The following is an 18987-nucleotide window of genomic DNA, read 5'->3' on the forward strand; positions in this document are numbered from 1 at the left end:
GTGTCAGGGTTGTTACAGCCGCGCTACGCCGTTCATTCATAAATCCTGCTACCGCGATCTGACTAATCCTTGAATTCCTGACATTTAATGTAGTATTAATGCTCCTGTTCTTTGCCCGGTGCCAATCTGTGACAGGCTTACAACAGAGAGCTGTGAATCACTGGGTCAAAGGTCATGACGAGGCTCAGCAATCACCAAGGATCAGACACTGCCTACTGGTGCCGAGCCCTTCTCAAGCCTGGGCTGCTTGCACGTGTATGTGTGTGTGCGCGCGTGTGTGTGTGTGTGTGTGTGTGCGTGCGTGTGTGCTTATGTATGCATGTGCACACACACACACACCACCGGTGGCATAAGTTTGCTAACCACATACTATAATGGTCACATTCACCCTACAGAGATGAAGAAGTAGATTCCATGGTCTTCCTAATACATCATGGCAGGGTGCATACTCTTGTATGTAATTCATTCTAAAATGTGGCCTTTAAATCTGTTGTTTTCTTGTTTTTTTACTTTTTGCTTCAATTTATTTATTTATTTCCCGTAGTGGGGGGAATGGCTTCCAGCATGCCGTAGCATTAAGCAGAGCCCACCAGCTAGCTAGCCTCAAGTCGCTCAAACGTAAAATAAATCAGGGCACAAAGGACCCCGCTCATTCCTGCAAAGTAGCAACATTTTCCCCGGCCAACAATGAGGACTTGAACTTCCTTGGCAATAACAAATAGAAAGAAAGTCACCCGAGACACCAACATTAAAAGTGATTAATCATCTCTATTCTCTCTTTACTTTTGAACCAAGGGATTGTCCAGCAATAAATCTTCAAAGATGTACATAAGAATCACTTCCTAATGAAACCGGGCTTTGTTCATTTGTCACCTTTTAGTCACCCTTTCATTTAAATTACAAAACTTGTGACCTTGTGACTCTGAATATAGATCTCTGGTATTTTAGAGCTGAAGAGGGATTAATCCATAAATCTTGATATTAGGTTTCTCTGTTCATTAAGAGGATTCTGCCACGGGATCTTCAGCTGGAGAAGCAGATCAGCCGCTGTCAAGAGCTGTTTACTGTCATATTGACAAGTTGAAAAATGTGATTATCAGGAAGGGAACTGATTGTTTTCAGTGATCCTACAATGTGTTTAAACAGAAAACCTTCTGTTTAAAATGTAGGTTGTTTGTGTAGTTTTTATTTTGCTTTAACATAGTAAAAAAAATGTATAAAAAATGAGTGTTGGGGGGAAGCCCGTACAGAAAAAAATATAAACAATAATATAATACTAACTGAGCATGCTCTAAAGGCAGTAATAACACACTATCACGTGTTACACAGAAGGGCAAAAAAAAAAAAAACACACTGTCAGAAAACAGGTTCGTCAGCTCCTACCTCTGCACTCTTGGTAAATTTTAAAGCTTTGATGCGTCTGCTCCTTATCCACGCATTCCCTGCCTTTTCCCGAGGAGCAGCTCCCCTTCCCAGCGCAGGAGAAGGGCAGGGAGGGGCGGTCGGGGGGGCCCACACTCAGGCCAAAGGGCCACTGTGGCTTTAAGTGTGCTCCTTGTGTGGCCAGAGCAGCCATCGCGCTGATGCAAAGTGACAGGGACAGATGTGACATATCGGTTCCGACACACTTCCATACCACCAGTCACAGGCTCGGGGTGACTCACATCCCCCTGCTCTGGTCCTGTCCCCCCGCTGCAGGACAACACAACGATGCTCGAATGAACCTCGCCATCGCCCTCACTGCTGCCAGGTATGGGGCTGCCATAGCCAATTACACTGAAGTGGTGCACCTACTGAAGAGGGCAGACCCTCAGACGGGGAAGGAGAGGGTCTGCGGAGCGCACTGCAGGGATGTGATCACAGGTAAATCCAACAAAAGCCGCTTCCTTCCTTCCTGCCTCACTCTGTTCCCACTCTCTCTAGCTCTCACAACAGGGGCCCTCCCAGCACTTCTTACTCAGTGCTAGTTTGCACATAGTCATTGCACATCTAATGCAGGGGCTTTTAATATTTTATAAGCGTTTTATGGTGTAGAGGGGCTGCTTCAGATCTTGTAGGGAGGAACATAAGACGGAATTAGCGTACTCCAAATGGCCTTACTTACCTTTTAAATGTCATGCATAGGGCCGGCTTTGGAAGAATAAAGCAGTTAAGGGTAAAAGATGGTATTCTGAAACATTTCATGAATAACCAAGATTTGAGGATCTCAACACATGACCACCCCCTGATGTTTTAAAAGATGGAAGTGTGCTCTTGGAGGAGATGTCTCACTTTAATAATGTGAGAGGAGGGCCTCTCATAGGGAGGGCTTAGACTGAAAGGATAATAGAAACGGTTTTGTCATCTGTGCTTTTTTTCTTTGTCTTTTTTCTCATTCCTTGCAAAAACATGAATTTTCGGAGCTCACGAGCCTCCTCATTCCACCCCTTCCTCTTCCTCTCTCTTAGCAGTGGCGGCATCACATGTCAAATTAAAAAATCCGTCATTCATCTCGTTGTCAAAACAGATCATTTGCTATCTTCGTGGTATCTTTTGATATGCGTCCCATTATATACTGTAGCTCGTCAACATCAAGCATCACATTAACAAACATTTCCCCTTCCACGATTTCAAAAGGCTCCCTCAGTCACTGCCACTGAGCTACTCTGTGACACAAAGAGGCAAGAGGGAAATTAGGTATGTCTGTTTCCTATTAATTACAATCCTGGGAAGTCTCCCATGGACACACTCGAGCCACTCTATTACGGAGAGAGGGGGGCGTTCGCTGATAAATTAATAATCCGGCTTGTCACCAGCCACAGATGAATAGCCCCTGGTGATTGATGCTGTTTTCTTTCATAGGGCAGGAATTTGATGTCAGAGCCAAATGTGTTATCAATGCCACGGGACCTTTTACAGACGCGCCGCGGAAAATGGATGATCAGAAGAACCCCGACATCTGTCAGCCCAGTGCTGGGGTGCACATCGTCATCCTGGGCTATTACAGGTAACTAACGGTGGGCCCCTATGTCTCTGTCACTGTCCCGCTGTATCACCTGCTCCTTAGCGCTGCCGTCTCATCAGTTCATTAGCCAGTGGAGACTCCTGAGCCTCTGGCCACAACAACCAGGCACTGTCTGGCAGCTCTGTTGGTATGGGTCACTCAGGAGGAGAATCGTGCCGACACGAAATAATTTTCTTAACTCTAACGGAAGATTTACATCTCCTGCATCTCCTGAGTGTAATTTAGCGGTCCAGCTGGATCAAACATCATTCCCTCTTGTGGAGGTTGCAACTCTGCTCTGATTGGATTCCTCTCTGCCTCGGCCGGAGCTGGGATTTCTGCTGTTCTTGTTGATGCATGTTATTTGTGTTTGCAAGGGAGGAAGGCTACTCCTGTGACCCAGCCTTCCCCCTCAGCTATGCCTGTGTTAAATTGAGTCAGTGCCACGTGCATGTGTTTTAAACAGGACAATATGTGCACCCTGGGTTGAAGCTCGGGGAGCAGCGGCTGGAATTGAAACCAGCTGAATTAATCTCCTGGAAACAGCGCTGACAGGAGCCTGATTATGGGGTGTCCCTTCAACCAGCCCGGCCCCGCTCGTGCCCTCCCCTCCCCAGCAGACCAAAGGTTAATGCAGTCTTCTTGTTTGTTCCCCTCCCTACCCCTGCTCCCTCTCATGCACATAACGTGAACACACCTCCAGTGCCGACGAACATGGAGCTCCTGGATCCTGTCACGTCATCTTCTCACTGGAAATCACACCCGCGTATCGTTGTGGAGGAGGACATCAACTTCATCCTGACTGAAGTCCACTAGTAACACAGCCAGGACACTGAACTTCAGCAGAATAAAATGTTGATATTTCTGCAAACCACAGATATGTTAAAATGTGTACATTTTATACATATCAACATATATCAAAACATCTCTACAAAACTTTCATGTCGGGAGCACTACAGCTACACGTACGCCAGATGGCTACTAAGCGAGAGACCACTGTGCGAGGCGGCGTTTCAACCTTTGTACACATGAAACCACTGGATAATTTAAAGGAGACGTTGGGACATTTATCAGCTGTGTTTGTGGCAACAAAACTGTATATTTTTGACTAGAAGTCTTGAAATCTTCCAGCTGTGTTTGGGCAACGAAACTGGATATTTTTGGCGAGAGGTCAGAACATTTTTTTTGCTGTGATTGTAGCAACAAAACTATATATTTTTGATGAGAAGTCAGGAAATTTTCTATCTGAGTTTGTAGCAACAGTACCAACATTTTTGTTGTTGTTAAGATTTTTTGCAAACCCTCAAAGAATCTCAAAAATCTCAAGTTTCTCCCATGACTGCGTGGCTGCAGTCAATCTTACAGTACAGTGTTTTTATATGCAGGGAACGGCTGTGATGCGAAAGTAGACTAGCACAACAATGTCAACATAACATTTCTCCCAGGAAAAAAAAAAAAAGAGTCATCACTGTGCACTTACACTTGCGGCACTATAGCCTGGACGTTTGAATCAGGCCTAATTCATAACAGCCATTTATGATAATAAATACACGTCCAACAATCTCAACAACCCCCCCATCCACCCACCCACCCTCTCTGATTTACAAATAGCTGATAGAGCAAGCAGCTGACAGAAATAAATGAGCTAATCTGATGGCTGTGTAGGACTTCCACCAGATATTAATTCATCAGGAGGCCACAGAGTGCAGACAGATACAAATTCCTGCTTTAATTATGTATGGGAGCTGTGCTGGAAACAGGAGACACCTCTACTACCAGGACTATTTCTCAGAGCAACTTTATGAACCCCTTTGATTTCATCGTTATTTTGTTTTCCTTTAGATATAGTACACGTCCCTCCTGTTTTCCCCAAACACTCAACAAAATAGATTTTTTTCCCCTTTATAGCAATGCTTTCACATGAGACATTTGATAATGAACAAGTGGAAAAATAACCTTTGCCACATTAAATTATATTGTTTTCGATTTGCAATTTTTATGAGGCCTTCCTGGAGCCCGTTTGATGTATTTTTCTCCCACTCGGAGCCTCAAATGGCCCTTGCTGACTGGCAGGCTTATCAAAACCCATGGAGGCTTTATTGAATGAGTGACCAGTGGGTATCTAAACAGAATGCAGGGCTATTGATTTTGGAGAAGTGGTCTAATTGTTTCTAGTAGACAAGGGCTTGTCCCGATTATTTGATTGATTAGCTTGATACTGGTCTGCCTCCTCATCCTCCTCCCCTGGCCAGTTAATAGCACTGTAATCCCAATACACTGCTGTATTTCTAATCCATCATCATTATCATGGCTGTACTCAGCACAAGATTAGTCCATGAGGGTTTTTTTTTTTTTTTTTTTATGCATTCCTCAATATTAGCTCTGCCTTCTATAAGCTAGAGGAAGAAAAAATTGAGAAAAAGTCTAATGATACAATCCATTTGATTTCCTGTGAGGTGCAGAGGAGAGACTGTGAGACTGTGATAGACAGATTGATACACACATGAAAGAAAGATGGATAGATAGTTAAAGATCTGTGGTATGAAGTAACTAAGTGCATATACTCCTCAATTGAGTACAATTTTAGCTACAATTAAGACAGAAATGTACGTTTTAGTCCTCTGCATTTATCCATTAATCTTACATTTAATTACTAATTACTTTACGGATTTAACTTAAAAATAAAATCCAGTTCACTGTTATCGAATAAACTGGTGGTGTTACCCCTGTCTCATTGGGAATCTTGTCATATTTTGGACGTCTATGAGTTGTTCGCGACTTTACCAGAGACATTTCCGTCTAAACTTCTAAGATGCCAGGCCGACAGGGAGGAACACTGGGTCAGTTATCACAGGCCCAGGGTAATGGGAGGGCCAAGAAAGGACCCTTTAACCCTTAAGTAAGCGAGCTGGGACAGCCTTTGGAGATTATCTTGACCTTGGCATGACGAGGACTATCAGCGGCCCTGCTCAGACAGTCTATTAAATAACTGTTTAAGACACAAAGAGGTAAAAGTTTTTTGAGACTATCTCAACAACTGGGTTGGATTTCTATCAAATTTGGTACGACAACGTATCCTCTGTTGATCCCTGGACTTTACCCCAGCACCACCATAAGGTTGACATTTGTGGTTTTCAGTGAAATGTCTTCATAACTGTTGAATCAACCATGAAATTTGCCACATTAATGTCCCTCTCAGGATGAGATGATGAACTTTTATGTAGTGCCACCGGAGGACAAATATCTGCACAACTAACTTGTTAGCATTGTCATTTTGAGCATTAGCATTTAGCTAAAAGCACTGCTTTGCCAACATACAACCTCACAGAGCTGAAGGAAAGAATATTTTTTCATCTTTTCTTTCTTCACTCTCTCAATAATCATGTTACAACACCATGGATTTATCTTTTGACCCTTTGGAGGAGGCCCAACACAGAGTTTTGGAACATGTGTACTTAACTACCCACAATACAACCCTAACTAGGCACAAATCAACTCAAATGCTCTCATTCCCAGGTTGTCAAATACCTAATACTTATGTCATGCCACTCTGCATCTCATACAGACGCCACCTACTGCGCACCAGGCTTTCAACTAATTTTGATTTTAACTCTTCCCTCTGAGCAATATTGGATACTAAGAGCAAGTTATGTGACGTAGTGTAATGACATTCAGCATTTGACAGTCCATGGATGTAAAACTAAAAGTCAGCATTGACTTATTTTATCTTACATGCATAAGTTAACTTACATAACATACATAAAATATGTTACACACATAGCAAAACATGAAATACATAATTTATTACGGTATCACGTATGTAATGTAACTTATCTGGACCCAAACCATAATCTTCTCCTAAACCTAACCAAGTAGTTTCAGTGCCTAAACCAAACCAAATGGTGTCTGATTTACAACGTCAACCATGTGTTAGAAAGGCTTTCTGGCGGTGTCATACTGATGCTAAAAGTTGCCTTGTAGGAATAAGGACAGATTGATCAACCAATTACAGCAGTAAAATGCTATTTACTTATTAATGCATTGATAGCAATATAACAATGAAATATATAATGATATATGGCTACTTTTTTAAATTTGTGAATTTAAATATTTTGCTAATGTACCATTAATTAAGTAGACTTTTGTATGCAGGATGTTCATTCGGAGTATTTTTACATATTTGTACTAGTATTATTAGTCAAGTAAAGGATCCGAGTGCTTCTTCCATCACTGTAAGAGATAGAGAATAAGACAGAGAAAGGGTTGTTGGGGATGTGTCACAGTGGTTCTCCAGTTCAAGCCTCAGACTACATCTGGCTTCAGGCAGTGTGGCCACGGACGGCAGGGTGACATGTGGCGTATGTCTGGGCGAGACCCTGGTAAAAGTCCTGTAGTCACAAAATGAGCAGTGAGAGCCTGAAGCCTGAGAAAAAAAAGAAGAAAGGAAGGGGACGGAGGAGAGCACGGGGGATATAAGTGTGAAGTGATGGAGCGAGAAGCTGTGACTGGCGGAGTCCACACGGTCTCCGTCCTTGCCTGTGGTTGTGCCCGGACCGGGGTCTTCACTCAATTGTCTTAGAAGGTGGAAGGAAGGGGATGGGGGAGTGTGAAGAAGGGTCATACCAGAGGGGTTTGTCACATTGTGTGGAGGTGACACCTCAGAAGACCTGCTGGCCCCCACAGTGGACAGTCTCCCCCAGTCCTCGCCTTGAGGGAGAAGGGTCTCCATGGCTTCTCACAGTCACACCAGAGTCTCTGCATGTCTAGCAGCAGATCTCTACGCCACTGTACTCAGTTTGACTCCACTGGACTCTCCACTGACTGCACTGGCATGTTTAAAGACTCTCTTTGTTCAGCTCCTGCAGTCTGAAGTGGACTCTCTTTTCTGTTTTTGTGGTGAAATCTTTCCACACCACACAACAGTTCCCATTCCCCAACCATGAGTCAGCCGAACAAAGGAGCCATCAGTGTCGCTCACTCTGCCTCTGGAATTAAAGGATGAAAAACCTTCTTTTCACTGAACATTTCCAGCCCAATCTTTTAGCCCTCACTTCCAAAGGAACCTCTTGTCTTTATTCACGGTGATTGTTTACTTTCAGATTGTACAAGATGTGTTTTATTATCGGAGCTGTACACGGCTGTGACTTATAAGTGTTCAGGAGAAGTGTTAGTTGAACCTTTTCACCCATCAGAATAATCAATTGGACTGTTGAATCCATTGTGCCAGGTCTTCCAAGGTTAATGCAGCTCAAGAGACATTGTTTATTATGCATAACTTTCATTTTGAACAACTATAAATGGGTATTGTCTTCATCTGCGTGCTTTTTATTGCCCATGTGAGGCCTTCTGCTCCACAGCTACTCTGCTGTCATGAATGTTTAAAAAATGCCCTTTGATAACGAGTTTGTCATTGTTTTATTCAGAAATATCAACCGGCCCATTATAGTGGCAGGTATTTTTTCAATCGATACACAATAGCGTATTAATATTTAATTCTTTATATGTCACAACGATACAAGAAAAAGTGGATTGTTGAGGAGCAGCAGCTGGAGCTCGTTTATTTTCCTGCCGTAGCGGTGAAATAGAGAGAAGACACAACTCACTTCAGGGGCCTGCTTGTGCACACACACACACACACACACACACACACACACACAAGTTGGATATATCTGCAGGATGTGTATGTGTTATAATACCGTAGGTGTCTGCGTGTTTATGTATGCCTTTTCCTGCTGTCTTTGTGTAAGACAGGAGAGGAGATGTCCTCGGCACCCGGGAGTGTATTTTGTCCCCTGGACATAAAGCCTAACTCCAAGGACACTGTCAATCTGCAGGAACAACAACGTCGACATTAGTGACAATGACTTGACCATTTCATGTCATGATCAAAAAGAATTTACTAACTACTTTTGTTTTAAATCTGGTAATAGTAATAATAGAAAGCAATTTCAGTGTGATTGCTGTGAGTCCTGACCACTCAAGCACACCCAGTATTGGCGGACAGTATTTCTACCTCTTTCACCGTGACGCTGCGAGCGGAGCGACTTGGTCAACTTCCATTGAAACATTCTTGACTGACACGTCCTCCCACCTCTTGACCTGAACAGATAATCCATGGTAAATGGCATGGTATTATATTGTTGACCATATTTAAACAGTTACAGTTTCACTTAGTCAGATCTTCTGTTTCTGTTGGCACCAGCTGTCTCCTTCAGTTCATTTTTGAACAAATTAGTGTTGGGGAACGTGGGCAGAACAAGGGAAAAAGGATTTGCTCACCCACAACCGTAGCTTATACAGCACCACACCCAATCAAACACGAATGCTAATGTTTCACTGTGTGTGAAACCAGTGAGGGATCCTTCTCTATACCAGCAATTATTACACTGTAGATATGAGGGGAATAATGTAAAAAAAAAAAAAAATGTCACCACATGCAAAACGTAAACCTGCTGTAAGCATTGTCATTGTTTTAGCTAACTTCCTGTCCGTTTTGCAGTTAGCAATCTCCTCGCTCCTCTCTACGTCACTGCATGAACACTCAGCAGTAATCACCAGATATAGCAGTAAACAGGAGGAACCTGCTCTCTGTGTGATCACAAGCAGACAGGGGCGCCTCCTTAAAGCGTTCTCTGTCCTGATTGGCTAAAGTCGGCAGGGACACCAGAACATTTCTTTTCTCTTTTACTGCATGAGCAGGAGGAGGAGAGACATGGGTCGCTGACCAAACACTCTATAACAGTGATCACTGTTGGAATAAAGAGCTATTTGACACTTATTTTAATTAAAAAATCACTTACGGCAGCTTTAAGAATGATGCAGCCTAATTTGAAATTAGAAAATCTCCTGGGGCCGACCCAAACACATGGTATTAAGATGAAGTATTTCCCTAAAATTATTTCTATTTTATATACAGAACAACACTATGTAAACATAGGCCTATAGCAATGCAGTGAAAATGAATGATCTAACCAAATACATGTAACAATTTGTAACAACGCATGCAGTTATTACAATCGCAGCTGGAATGATTGTCGTGAAATATTTAGTTGTTTTTGGAGCTCCATTGCACAGAGGAATAAGATATCGGGCTTTGGATGCACACACAATACTTGTTATTGGGATCATTTAGTTGTTGAGTTGTTGACGGTAAGAAAATTACACAAAACTGGCAGCCTTATCCATTAAGCACAGTATTCCAAGGGATATGAGAAAGTAGATAAACAGCAGAGCAGCTGCTCCAACAACCTCAGAAAACTTTCTAGAGAGTTTAACTGTGACAATGGAAAGATGTTTGTCCCATAACAAAGATAAAATAAGATTCTAAGAAACATTCAAATGTTTGGCAGGTTTTTTGAGTTGGTCCGCAAACACAGATGACAAGATGTTTGTAAGTGTTGGACTACGTGAAAAAGCCACCAGTGAGCCTGCTGTCATCCTGCACAGTGTCTCTGTCCTCCTGACAATACACATATCATCAGGACAGTCCATGCCATGTTACACTTCAAATGAACTGTACAATGACCTGCAAATGACAAGCACAGAGAGTTGCAGCCCCCTGCGACTTTGGTGTGAATGAGTTTTAACCCTTTGTCGGCAAGAAAGAGGGGAAGAAAGCATAATCTATGATCCCAATGTTTCTGGAATGTTTAAAAAGGTCAATATGCTGATATTTTTGACAGCGCTTGACCTTTTGTGAAAAAAGTAACAAAACCATTGGAATTGAAATAACTTCTTTGTTTAGTTCTGGCACATAATGTATCACAGTCAAAGCATGCTGTCTCCCCGCAGCATCTGCCCATGAGTGACTTGACTGTTAATCCGTCGTATTGATCTAATATCAAAAGGTGCTATTTAAATGCAGCATAACTCCCCAGGAGCCATGATCTGTCAGTAGGCTCTGTTTGGAGTCTGGCTGAATAACTAATGCCTGTTTTGTCTGTCACTGTGTCCAGGTGGTCCAACATCTGGCCCCTACCTACAGAGGCAGGGCCCTACGAAGTGGTCAGGACGGCTCATATAACCATGGACAAGTAAGTCAGCTAATTTATGCTGCAGCTTTCTGGGACACAAAGTGCTTCACAATAAAAAAAAAAACAGAACAGGCATGAGATGAGTAAAACTTGATAGAGGTAAAAAAAAAAAAAAAAGTAAAAAAGTTTAAAAAGTAAGAAAGTTCTCAACTTCAGAGGCCACACCTTAACAGTGCAGTTTCCTTTCAGTTTTGAGGCTTGAGTTTAGTTTCACAACCAACAAACCCTCATCAGAAGACCTCAGACTACTTTACCTCTCCAATGTAGGCCGGTGCTTGACCATATAGAGCTCTAGCTCTATACTTAAGTTAGCATTACACCATGTTATCTAATTAGTTTCTTTTTAAATCATCACGAGTACAATTTGAATTAATGTCTAAACCTTTCATCTGCATATTTGTAGCCAACAAGGCTATCCGATCGCAAATGGGCCAATTAAATCCTGACATACGGACTAAAAACAAAACAAAACTGCAGCAGGTACAGGTCTGGAGACCTTCCTGTCCTCGCATTCAGGAGAGAATCAAGTAAGTAGCTTGGTTTGACAGTATGGAGCAGTACACTAGAGAGCCGGTGAGTGAGCTGGCAGCTAGTCTGGTTTCAGGTGGGGTTCAACAGTTCAAAAAGGGCTCTACTGCTCTGAAGAGACACATCACACACATGCAACCTTGTACTAAAAGCCTCAACTGTTTCTTAAAGTTCAGGTTATTGGAAGCTCCGGGTTACGGGTCGTTAAGTTCCTAACTGGGCTTATGCTGTAAAAGAGTATGTACAGTATGTAGCACCATTGTGGTAGACACTGCTGGGCTTCCTGAACATGCAAGCAGCAGAGGAGGCTCTTCCTTGAATTGTGAAGCTCATAGCAAAGCATGGGAACTAAAGTGCGCAGACGACTCAGGTTTCATATTCAAGAGTGACGTATTCATTATTGAAGACAGGCTGCCCAAAAACTATACTCAATGAAAAAACATGTCTATTCAATCTGCCTTCTGTTTATCTCACCGTACTGATTTATCTTACAAATGTGTTCACACTGTGTGTGTTACTGTGTTAAATGAAGCCTGACACCAGCTTGTGCATTACTGTCTATTTAGAATGGATGTTTTTGACAGCACCATTCACACTGGCAGTAATCCCAGTACACCTCTCCCCAACCAGCTTCTTCAATTCCAGCGCTGCTATTCCCGCACATGCATTAGACTGACCTCACATTAACCCAGATACATTTGATCTTTAAGAGCCATAAATTGGCTTTTGTCATTACCATAGGTTAATTACTGAGATTTGCTCTGTACCGTTGCTACACTGAGATTGCAATAATAAGCAGCACACAAAAGCCATTCACACCGCCTGCGTGAGCACTAAATAGGCATTGTTGTGATTGTTCTATTCCTGTCAGGAGTTTTGTTTGTATTGGTCTATTATTAGCGCTCTACCTAGTTGTACTTTTGATACAGTTTGATTCTGCTGAGCTTAGTTGAAACCTTGCCCTTCCTGTCATTCTCTCCTTAATAAGTCATCTGACGTGCAGCCCAGACGTGGATCTGATTGCTGTTCTTGCATTCCTTGCAGCACCTTTACGAGGAGGAAACTACTCTTTGTTTAAGAACAGCAGGCCAACTGAAGTATGCATTGCTAATTATATTTCAAAGATTAGACTCGAGCACATTTTTTGGAATTTGATGTCACTGATTTCTCCAGATTGATTTGAGTGTATCAATCTATTTGAGCAATCAAAATTAATACTGATAAATCCCCGGAGACCTAAAATAATTGGTCTGATATGTCTGCCATTGTATGTTCAGATTAAGATCTCAGTTCCCACAGCACCCGCCAATGCTACAGATGCACTCATGATACTTAAGCCATATTTTCTCATACAGATGCATGTCAAATTGAATGAAGTAGCATCACAGAGCTTCTGTAACTACTGAAACATGTCCCTTTCACCTTCCTTGGTTTTTAGAGGAACTGGTGAGACTTTTAAGTAAATTAATTGGCAATTGTTTTGATAATTATTTGGTTGATCAACAATAGTTTAAGTCACTTAAATTACACATATTTGAGTAAATTCCAGTTTGACGGCTCCTGGTTCTCAAATATGAGTATTTGGTTGATTAACTTGTCTTAGATGACAGAATATTAAATATCTTAGGGTTTTACACAGTTGGTCAGACAAATGAGGATTCAGAAAATTGTAATGGCCATTTTTCCATTTTTTCTGATGTTCCTATGGACCAAACTATCTATGCTAACAATCTGTTAAAGCAACATTATGTAACTTTTTGACCTTAAAATAACAGCTATTCACAAAAACTATTCTAATTGATGTAGTGCAGTATAATGGTATACTGACCATGTATAGTAGTTTTTTAAATATTTTTACACAACTAACTCTACAAGTTGTAAACATAAAAATCTTTTTCATCTCAGCCACTCTCCCATAACATATCCTGGTCTCTTGGGGATGCTTACAAGTGTCCCTCACTCTTCTGACTAGTACATGAAAAAGGTCTGTACTTAACTTTAAATAAATAGATGTTCAGAAAATATCAGCGGTTGAGATCAATGTGTGTGTGTATTACCGTTAGGTGTTGTTTCTCTGATGTGCCTTTGCGAGAAGTGGAGAGGTTTTAGATTTCTCTCCTTTCATAGGAGTCCTGTGCTGATGATCCTCTTTTAGCTCAGTAACCATGACACTCAGACTCTTCCAGTCTGACATGCAGGATCAGTAACAACACTCCAGATGTTGATGGGAACAGAACATCCATGTTGTTTGTCCCTGTGATCTCCCCCTACTGAACTGTGTTCAGGGCCAAACCTGCCAAAGTTGAGAGAAATGATAGGGCATATATTGCAATACGTGTTCAGACAGTTTCATGAAGACACTTTTAAGGGTCAGTGTAAAATACAATATCAGTGGTGGAGAAAGTATTTTATTGTACTAATCACTTCTACTACTCTTTGAAAATACTCTGTTGGGAGGACAATTCCTGTATTGACAATACTACTGATATAAAAGTTTATTCAGGAAAATGTACTTAAGTTTTAAAAGTAAAAATAACAAATGTAGAAAAATTGCTGTTATAAAGCAGTAACTTCTGACATTTGTGAGGCTGTTTAGCCCAGTCAGCAGGAACATTTTTCAATGTTTTTGCAAACAGCTGACTTGTTCACATTTGTATGTGTCATAAGCGACGTACCTGCAGTTAAGACATCTCTAACCCTAATTAGCTTATGTGCCTGAACCTAACCAGATCATCAGCACAACCTAAAATTGAAAATTGAACCAAAAGAAATGTCAAGTTGCAAAATAAAGAAAAGTGAAGTTTCAACATAAACGTGCAGAAACATTAACTGCCAACACTTATTTTGGCAACTGGGTTTGCAATGTTTTTGGATGAAAAATTTGTTAAATAATCAAATTAGACACCTATTAATTTTTTTGTTAATAGACTTTCAGATATACATTTTCATATGTTTTATAGGCACAAATTTCAATTTGTGAAGTAGAAACTGAATCTTTAGATACATGTGGTGGACCAAAATGTAGTGGAGTAATATAAAAAGGGGCATGAAAAGAAAAGGCTCAGCTCAAGTACAAGTACAATACTTGAGGAAATGCACCTAATTACATTCCACCACTCATTACAGTGCATTACAGTCAACTAAAGGGAATACTGACAAAGTTGTTCATGGACTTTTCAGTGTACGTCATGAAGAAGTCATTAAAATAATCCCTGCCCTGTAGTATTGTAGTAAGAGTGTGTTATACAACTTTCATTGTGAACATTCAATCAGTGTTCCCGAGCCACTGGGGAATAACACACAGGACTATATTTTGGTCCTGTTGTTAGTTGAAGCCAGTTCAGCTCAGTTTGATAGGAAGAGTATGGATTACCTGTAAACAGAGACTCAGTTAGTGACAGGTCTCTCTGAGTGAACCTGCTGCACTACTAATTGAGCTGTGGGTTTGCTGTAAGGGCTCGTGTGGGTGTTTCTGTCAACACAATTTCTAAATTAAACACATTTCATTCAGCAAATACTGAAGAGACATATTCATAAGAATTTTCATCATTTCTGATATGAAATGCCTATATTATTCTGCATTTAACCTGCTCTGAGAGATTTTTGGACGTGTAGAGAGGCAGCCTCTCACCCAAGATTCACTTTTGTAGATGTTGTCTGTGAAGCTTTAAACTCTAGAATGTGTTACAGTAGATTATTTTAGGTTTTAAGACAACAATCGATGTGTTATGTGAAAAGAGTCAGCAGTAGTTGTAAAAACCTTAAAGCTTTCTGTAGTGAGAGTCTTACGCCAGAGTGAAATAGACTTGCCGATTCACTACGAACAGTTGGTTCGACGAATGGTTGGCATATTCATAGGACATTCACCCAAGTGATTAGGGTTTGTGAGGCAAACAGCCAGGAAGTATACATTTAGCTTATTTTACGCAAAACCATGATCTTTTCCAAAACCTAACCAAGTAGTTTTGGTGCTTTTGTTTTGAAAATGTAACTGTTTGTTGCATGTTTGTTATTGATAACTTGAAATGCTAGTATCCAGACAGCATATCCAGATACAGATCATGAGGAATAGCAGGTGTAAATGGGGCCACATTGTCAGAAGATGATATGTGCTTACTAACAATTTTGTTATGTCAACTCTGAAGGTTATAATATGTCAGGGTTGTGTTTACAGCTGGTTTTCACTGTCCTCAAGTGGTAAAAAACGTTTGTAAGTGCAAGTTTTTTTTTCCAAAAAACAAACAAAAAGCAGCCCCAATACCTGTAATGGATAAACATAGGGTTTGCATTTATTTATTTTATTTGAAGCTGATGCAAGTGATATAGTTTTTATTAAAATAGGTGTTAAATAGCTCTTCATTTCAACTGTAATCACTGTTATAGAGTGTTTGGTCAATAACCCATTGTCTCTCCTCCTCCTGCATCATGTAGTATCCCTGCCCACTTTATCCAATCAGGACAGAGTAACATTAAAATATTGATTAATGTAAATTGAATACACACAGATACAAACGATCTACCTGTTCCGGCAAAAAAAGAATCACGTTGCAAACTTGAACTTTGCTCAAGTGCAGGTGGTGACACATGACACCAGAAGTAACCAAGAGCACATAATATAGAGAGACATGCTGTGAACTAAACCCAGAATTAGCTGTCCACATGCTGTAACAGTACACCCCATATATATGAGGATTACTTGTGAATTACATTAACAAGTTTTCACTTGTCATCACACACTGCACATTGAACTAAGAAGTTGCAAATGGCCGGACCACATGTACTTTTATCTCACAAAATCCATGTGGAATTCTGAGTATTTCTGAGTTTTTTTCTTTTCTTGTTTTTGGTCTTCTGGCATACATTTGTGACTTAACTGATATATGATCTTTTATGTTTTCCACCACAGGATCACTGATCAGATAGATGAGAACAGTGCACGAATGAGGAACAAGAACATTCTTAAAGGTAAGAAGAAAAGAAAATCTGTATTTTTGTTGTTGTTCTTGAAGTTAAGAAATTAATCATGTTCTTACCTCACCTCCACACACCTGTATATGTTTTTCTCCTGCCGCCTCTCTACACACACACACACACACACACACACACACACACACCTTTCTCCTGTCCTCCTGTGACACTGGCAGTCTTCTCCGGCTCGGTGACAATGATGAATGCAGAACATGAAACACATTAATGCAGCGGATTCTGGTCAATGTCAGGCCTTTCTTCACTGTGTCAAGTTAAACAAACAAGATCAAGCAAAAAGTGAATAGTAATTGACCCTCCAGAGATAAGGCCCTTGCTGTGGGCGCACGAGGTCACGGGAATCTTGAGCCATCCTCAAACCTGAGATGGACACGCACTCAAAAATACACTCCACTCGCTGTCCAGATGGTCACACATTTATATAATGCTATAGGCTCTCATCTCCTTCACAGAGTAGAATTATTATCCGAAGGTGCCCTGTATTATATACTTTCTCTGTACAGTACTTCATCAGCAATAGGCTGTCATTGTCATAAGTGGATTCTACTTGTACGAGATGTCTAAAGCCGTGGCGAGACGTGTTTAAAGTGTGGAGGCTTCTGACATTTTGATGACACTTTCTGCTGAAATCTAAGTAATTAGGGGAGTTTTTGATATTGAACTTCTGGCTTTAAATGAGGATCCTTGTATACTTACTGTATGTCCTTCAGTGTTATAAAGTATCACGCTGATGCTATTAATTGGAAGAGGTACAATAGAGGTGGAGGAGGTTTATCACCATTTGAAAGTGATGAATTTAAAGCCAACACATCAGAGAATTTAATTCCTATTCTTTTCCCTTTTTTAATAACATCATTTTTAGATCTCTACATAATGCAGAACTCACAGGAGAACAGATTTTAGGTACAATATTTTGTTGACCAGTGAGACTGACAATTATCAAAATGAGTATGATTAGTGTTTTTTTGTGAGCTGTTAAATGCACACAAGTTTGTAGTGGGAGTATAAAGAAAATGCCAGGTGACTGATGACTCAACTGGACCTACTCAGCAGTGCTTTTAATCTGTTTGTGTGTTTTAACTTGAAATTACATTTATCATTAAACAACACATTAAAGTGAGAGGTCAACTGAAAAGGATGTAGATCCATTTACCATTAACCCTAGTTCAATAAATCATTAGCTGCCATGTCATTACAAAAAAGAGGTTATTTTAATGTTGCATTTTACTTTTATGGATGGTACAAATGTGATTTAGTGCTACTCACCTGTTTCATAGGCACTTTGCCAATAATTGTGTAGTTTTTATTGTTTTTATATTTATTCCTGTTTTAAATCTATTTTTCCTTAATGTTTGCATTGTACAATACTGGTTTTGAAAGGCGCTTTATTAATAGAGTTGATTATTATTAGCCTATGTTACACTTCACGCTTTCTTCTGTTTTTTTATTGTGTATATTACTTTGCAGGTTAATAAAAATCAGATGCTGTAAAACAAAACAAAACAAAACAAACTATGTTCCTAGCCTGATTTTCAAATCTCAGATATTTTTGTCAGCGATTCAAATAGCTCAAGTGCTGTTCTCCTTGATGGCAATGTTGTGCTTATGCTCTGGTTAGGTTTAGACACAAAAAAAATCATGTTTTGACTCATATGTCATTTTGTCACCAAAAACATGGCTGGACAGGTCCGGATATCCCATCAAAAATATCCAGTTTGTTATCACTGACACAGCTGGGAAGTGTCCCAAAGTCTGGTTAAAAATATCCATTGCTTACGCTTTTACAAAAGTTAAAACCTCTCTGGCTTGGCAGCTATCTCGCTGCAACATAACCACCTCCTGACATGAAAGTTAGCTCATGTACATTATGTGTCATGAGAATGTGATAAGTAGAAATGTCAATATTCGTCCAAATTTGAACTTATGTTGAATATGTCGTCAGCAGTAGGGTAAAATGCAAACAGAAACATGAGGACATTATTTTCCGCTTAGCTAATTTTCAACCACCAATTTTGGAATATTTGCTTTAAAGTTTAATGCTGCCACCACCTCTCTAACTTAACTATTCCTTTGGTAGAAAGTAGTTTTCAATGCTTTGAGCAGCACGAACAAAATCTAATTCACCATCATAGAAGAAAAATATGTCAAAACCTCGACACACCAAACCAACATAGTCTATATGGCTAGAAGCCACTAGGGCCATGTGAGAAATGTACTTTTTGTGATTTGGGTCAAACTGGCCCTTTAATGCAGTCGAACTTCAAGGCGTAATTGTAAAATAATTGCTTTCTTCACTCTCTGCCATCAGAAGCTGAACATCATCCTTCCCAAAAGTGTTAAAATGCTCAATATTTATTAGATTAATTCAGTGGATGCCAAATGAGATACAAATCAACATTATGTGTTTAAATATCCTACAGTAGGTGCATGTGATTGGCTCCAACAAATGTTATTGTC

General features: G+C 40.5%; 1 protein-coding gene across 1 annotated transcript in view; it reads left to right on the forward strand.

The window, feature by feature from the left end:
- LOC311263071 (uncharacterized protein) overlaps window positions 1-18987 on the forward strand; it is a 39675-nt gene that overhangs the window by 7312 nt on the left and 13376 nt on the right. Inside the window, exons 5-8 of the mRNA XM_084362936.1 lie at window positions 1699-1863; window positions 2842-2986; window positions 10939-11016; window positions 16451-16509. Of these exons, the coding sequence (XP_084219062.1) occupies window positions 1699-1863; window positions 2842-2986; window positions 10939-11016; window positions 16451-16509 (447 nt within the window). The remainder of the gene's footprint in view (window positions 1-1698; window positions 1864-2841; window positions 2987-10938; window positions 11017-16450; window positions 16510-18987) is intronic.

Source organism: Pagrus pagrus (assembly GCF_965226575.1).
Source record: "Pagrus pagrus genome assembly, chromosome: 9".
NCBI classification, from domain to species: domain Eukaryota; kingdom Metazoa; phylum Chordata; class Actinopteri; order Spariformes; family Sparidae; genus Pagrus; species Pagrus pagrus.